Source organism: Nestor notabilis, unplaced genomic scaffold (assembly GCF_000696875.1).
Source record: "Nestor notabilis isolate BGI_N333 unplaced genomic scaffold, ASM69687v1 scaffold5200, whole genome shotgun sequence".
NCBI lineage: Eukaryota > Metazoa > Chordata > Aves > Psittaciformes > Psittacidae > Nestor > Nestor notabilis.
The window spans coordinates 24777-29918 of NW_009910593.1; the positions used below are offsets into that span (position 1 = coordinate 24777).

Below are 5142 nucleotides of genomic sequence, written 5' to 3' on the forward strand. Positions count from 1 at the left end.
TCGAATATATTGGAAGAGGGAATTCCTTGTTTCTGGCTCACAATGACAGAAAATATTTTCTGTAGCCTCTTCTGTGACTCTCCCTTCTGAGCTTTGTGCGGTTGGATGTGTAAGGCAGGAAATGCAGCTGCTTAGTAAATCTCAGCCATGATACATGAAGTCAAATGCTTCTTGGGGGAAGTCTTATTAACTGTAAAAATGACTAGTGCTTGTTTTAAGTAAAAGCATGCATGCCGCAACGGACATACTTTTTGTTTAATGCACATCTGTGGCTTCATAAGTGGTGGGCACTACAGACTGCCTTTAGACCAGGAAAGATGCTGTGAAGATATCTGGTTGAAAGAAAATGAGTTAGTTGTTTGTTCCTTTCCATTCTTGTCTGGTTTTGCTTGTATTTATGCATGTTTAGGTTTTTAAGCACTCCTTTGAATGTTTTTTCAGCGTCCTGCTCTTCATGCAGAAAGGCTTGGAATAATGCTTCTGTGATTCATGTGTCTGTAGGTGTTATGGCAGAGCTTTAAAACTGATGCCTTTGCCTAGCATATGGTGTGATCTTGGAATAAATTATTATAGACAAGCAGAGCACCTCACAGCAGTGGGATCTGACATGAATGAGATCAGTGAACTGCTAGAGAAGTCTTTACAGGTATTGCCTGTTTTCCCATTACATTCTTTAAAATTTAAATTGGTGTTGGTGTTTGTCTGCATAATCTTTCTGTTCCCAGTAAAACTTACATCTCTGAATAAGAAAGTGCATGAAGTTTTAATTTTTGCTTTTCTAGTGATGATAATCCACATTTGATTTTCTTCCAGTGTCTCAAAAAAGCTGTGAGGCTTGACAGCAAAAATCATCTTTATTGGAATGCACTTGGTGTGGTTGCTTCGTGTAGTGGTAAGTCTTCAGTGAAACCCCTAGCTCCATAATATACTAAATTAGAAGGCAACTTGACTAATGGTGTTTGTGAAATCAGTTAGATCTAGCTCTCCTTTTTTCCCTTTTTTTTTTTTTTTTTTTCTTTCCCTCCCCAGCTATTGGGAATTATGCTCTTGCTCAACATTCGTTCATCAAATCTGTTCAAGCTGAGAAAATCGTAAGTGTTGTAGGCAGATGCCATCTGTTTCAAGTGGGCATTTAAAACTTTTCCCCTGATGCAGCATTATGCTTGAATATAGTAATAAACTGCCTTTAACTTCATTTGTTCTGTCTAGAATGTTGTTGCCTGGACCAACTTGGGAGTTTTGTATCTGACAACTGGAAACATTGAGGTAACTTTCTTCCCCATCCTCATGTATAGTTTCTCTTTCCATTTTTCAAAAAAAACCCCCCCCCCCCCCTTTAATGAACGTTATGGGGATGGGAGTGTGGGCAAACAGTGAAGAATGTCCCTCTCTGATGCAAGAAATGTACTTTCTTTGAAAGAAATTGGCACCTGCACCTCACTTGAGGCATGCAAATAAATTAGATGTTTGCTCTGGAGGGGAACTTCTGCTGAACTGGTAACGTGGCATTCCAAGCAACCGGATGGAATGAAAAGTGTTTGGAAGAACTGAGAAGTGTTTAGTCAAAGCTGTGCACACCAGGTTTGACCCAGAACTTTTAGCTGTAGGTCACAAACTGAACTTTAATTTTTTGGGTTTCCCACGGGTAGCTACTTCATGCTTATTGGCAGGGTTTTATCTGTGTAGTCTTCAGAGTTTCACTGGAGAAAAATTATAGTACGTCTTAAGTCCAGAGTTCTCATGCAGCTAAAACTATATCTTAACCTATTTGCTGCTCAGAATTACCCAAGTTTTATGTAAGTGAAAATGTGAAGATCAGAATTACTGATAATAGTTTATATTTTATATTACTATAAAAATAGTTTGATACTACAAGCTGCTTGCTGCTAAGACTGCTAATGCCTGTGCCACATTGAGGGAGGAACTCTGAATATATGCAGTCCACAGAGCAGAGATGACTTGTAGGTGGTAACCAGTTTCACCATTTTGAAAATGTATTTTTTTAACTCTTTGCATGAAGGAAAAGCAAATTTCCAAAACTGGATCCTCCAGGAGTCAGATTTTAAAACATTAGTTGCTCCAGTGCTCCAAGGGTTAGTCTAGATGCTGAACTTTTTTGTTGTTATCAGAAGGAGGAATATTTGAAAGGGAGGGGAACTTTTAGTCTTTAAAGTTTTGTTTTTGTGGGGGTTTTTTTCTGGTTTTTTTTTTTTGTTTGTTTGTTTTTTTAGGAAGTCTAAGGGGGCTTATTTCTCAGGGTAATGTGTTGTTCTGTACAGCACAATATTTGTTTTTAGTAGTGATCTAATGTGTCCATGAAATGTTTTCCAATACTACTGCATGTTGATACCTCTGTATATTCAGAAGTGCCATTATACCGTGCCAGATAGCTCAATAGCACTGTTGTCTTTGATTCTGCAGCAAGCTCACGAAGCCTTCAAGATAGCACAGTCTCTGGAGCCTTCTTATTTATTGTGTTGGATTGGGCAGGTAAGGTGATAAATTCTCATAAAACTCTGCACCAAGACATTTGTTGGTCAAGGAGAAGACTTTGACTCCATCCTAACAATTGGCACTTAATTGTGTTCTTGAAAATAACACATTTTAAGTAAATGTGCTTAAATGTTTACATTAAGGGAGCTTCTACCTTCCCTGTGGGTGGTTGGGACCCTTTGTTTCCATAGGGGTAATACAATAGGAGCTATATTAATCAGGTATTTTATATAATGTTTTTCGGCTGGTTTTGTGAGTTCACTGAGAAACTAGCTATTAAAAAAAACAATCTCTGTTTGTTGTTTGTGCTCCAAGGCTTTTTATTGAGCTTTGTCACCAAAGCACCATCTTCATAAGGTGCTAGTTATTTCAGCATCAGCTGTACCACTAGCTCATTACCTGACACCTCTTATCTCTTTTCTCAGCCCCACTTTCTAACATCACTGTTAGAAAGAGTAGGTCTGTAATGTACCTGGGACAAAAGCAGTTCTTATTTCCTGGAAAGTCCCTTCCTTCCCCTTACCACTGAGGGCTGGATATGCTCCTGCTGATCCATGTTGGATATGCTCCTGGCCATCCATGAATAGTTAGAAATACTTGTTACTCATGCTTTTATGATCAATGTATGTGTGCTTTGTAATCCTATGCAGCTGACCTGCTAATGATACCTAATTGAAACTGGACTCTGAGAGAGAACCTAGCACCTTCACATGTCAAAATTCAGCTCCTGTCTGATGTTATAAGTTGTGCTGAGACACAGAGTCTGTGTCCTGAAGAATGTGAAGTAGCAGCAGAAGACTTGAGTTTCAAGTACTGATACATTGGAAACTGCTTGTGCAGTTTAATTGTATTTGGTTTATTCACAAAACTAGTGTTTCTTGGAGAGTATGGGAGAAAGAAAGTGTCTTCATGTTAAATGCTTCAGATGTGCCTAATGTAATGTGTGCAGAGTTTTTTGACAATTTCATAAATTTTAAAGTACCTGACCACAGCAACTCTTGCTTTTCTGTAGGCTTTTATTGCAGAAACAGTAGACAGCTATGATACCATGGATCTCTTCAGGCACACAACTGAACTCAGTATGCATGTAAGTGTAACAGATGTGTTGTACTGAACTTTCTACATATCTAATATCTCTACTTTGGTGAGGTAATTTTTTAAAAAATAGGTGTGTCTCAAATGGTGAAACAGTTAACGGTGTAGCAGGTGAGACAATGTGACTTCCGTGTTGTTGTTCCTGGCTTGTGCTGCCACTGAATAGCAGGCATTTATTTTATTAAGTGTTTTAGTCCATATGGTCTGAGAAATCAGCTCCATGAGTCATGAAAAAACATTCTTGGCATCCCACGGAATTGGACAGAGGTCAAAGGTGTAAATTATTACTATTCCAGGAGAGAGCAAGGATATTACCAGTGCCCTTAGTTCTAAGAAAGTGAAGGACTTCACAGTCTCTTTATAGCTTTTTGTCTGTCATCCCTCCAGTGGTGCAGCAAGTGGTATGTTAATGGATGAATTCTCTTTGCCCAAAAGACAAGTTAAAACTTGTGTTTTCTTCTCCTGCTTAACACTGGTGCAGATTTTAGGCAAGACTCCGCCCTGAAACACAGAATTATTACTATAATCTTTAATAATTTTGTTATTGCTTGAGCAGGTTTAATGAATCCCATTTGGTTTTTTTGTTTGTTTCTTGAGACTGAGGGAGTAAAAGGCTATGCCCACTGGGTATGTTCCACGCTACAGGATAAAAGCAACAGAAACACTGAACTATATCTGTACAACATTGTTCAGATGAATGCTATTCCAGCAGCCCAGGTGGTCTTGAGCAAATACACAGGTAGGTAATTTATATACCTTACTAACCTGTCAGGACTAGCAGATGCATTCAGAATGAACAGATTCACCTGTACTAGTTTTGGCAAAGACTGATCTTGCTGGGTTAGGGAGAGGCTTTTGAGCTGTAAAGAAAACCAAAACAGGGTAACTGACCACTGACTTTTATTACCACAAAAATACGAAGTAGATAGAAGTTCTCTTTGCTGGCTCAGTACAGATTTTGTTTCAAAGACCAATCAAAATAAGGACCAGAGCCTTGTCATGCTTGTCATCAGGTGTTTGCTGTCGGACTTCCTTCAGGTGCGTCTTTATGCATGCCACCTCTTCTACACCTGTGCCATGATGTTTGGCAGAAGTCTGCCCTCAGATGCTCTGTAACTCCATAACCTCAAGCATATGATTCTGTTAACCTTCAGCATTTTTTGGCACGTGCCTAAAAGCCAGTGCAGCCTCACTGATGGGGTCAGATTGTGTATGTCTAGCCCAGAAGGCAGATAGACCAGATGTGGTTTTTCTTAAATCTTCATCCATTACTGTACATAAATCCTTTGATGAATAATCTGTTGCTCTTTTTTGAGAGCTACAAAATAAGGTGCAAGCACTTAAAATATGATAATGAGGTAACTTCCTTAATGAGATATCATTAAAATGAGATTGCTTCTCTGACAAGAACTTCATGATGACCTGGCAGGGTGCATATGCATCCCAGAAGCCTGCCGTGTGCTGGGCTGCATCCCCAGAGCATGAGCAGCAAGTCAAGGGAGGTGATCCTGCCCTCTACTGCACTCTGGGGACACCCCCACTGCAGTCCTGCCT

General features: G+C 39.5%; 1 protein-coding gene across 1 annotated transcript in view; it reads left to right on the forward strand.

Moving 5' to 3' along the window:
* The window catches only part of TTC37 (tetratricopeptide repeat domain 37), a 47117-nt gene that overhangs the window by 21576 nt on the left and 20399 nt on the right, over positions 1–5142 (forward strand). Inside the window, 7 exon segments of the mRNA XM_010010822.1 lie at positions 502–646; positions 814–892; positions 1030–1091; positions 1210–1266; positions 2422–2490; positions 3506–3580; positions 4186–4327. Of these exon segments, the coding sequence (XP_010009124.1) occupies positions 502–646; positions 814–892; positions 1030–1091; positions 1210–1266; positions 2422–2490; positions 3506–3580; positions 4186–4327 (629 nt within the window).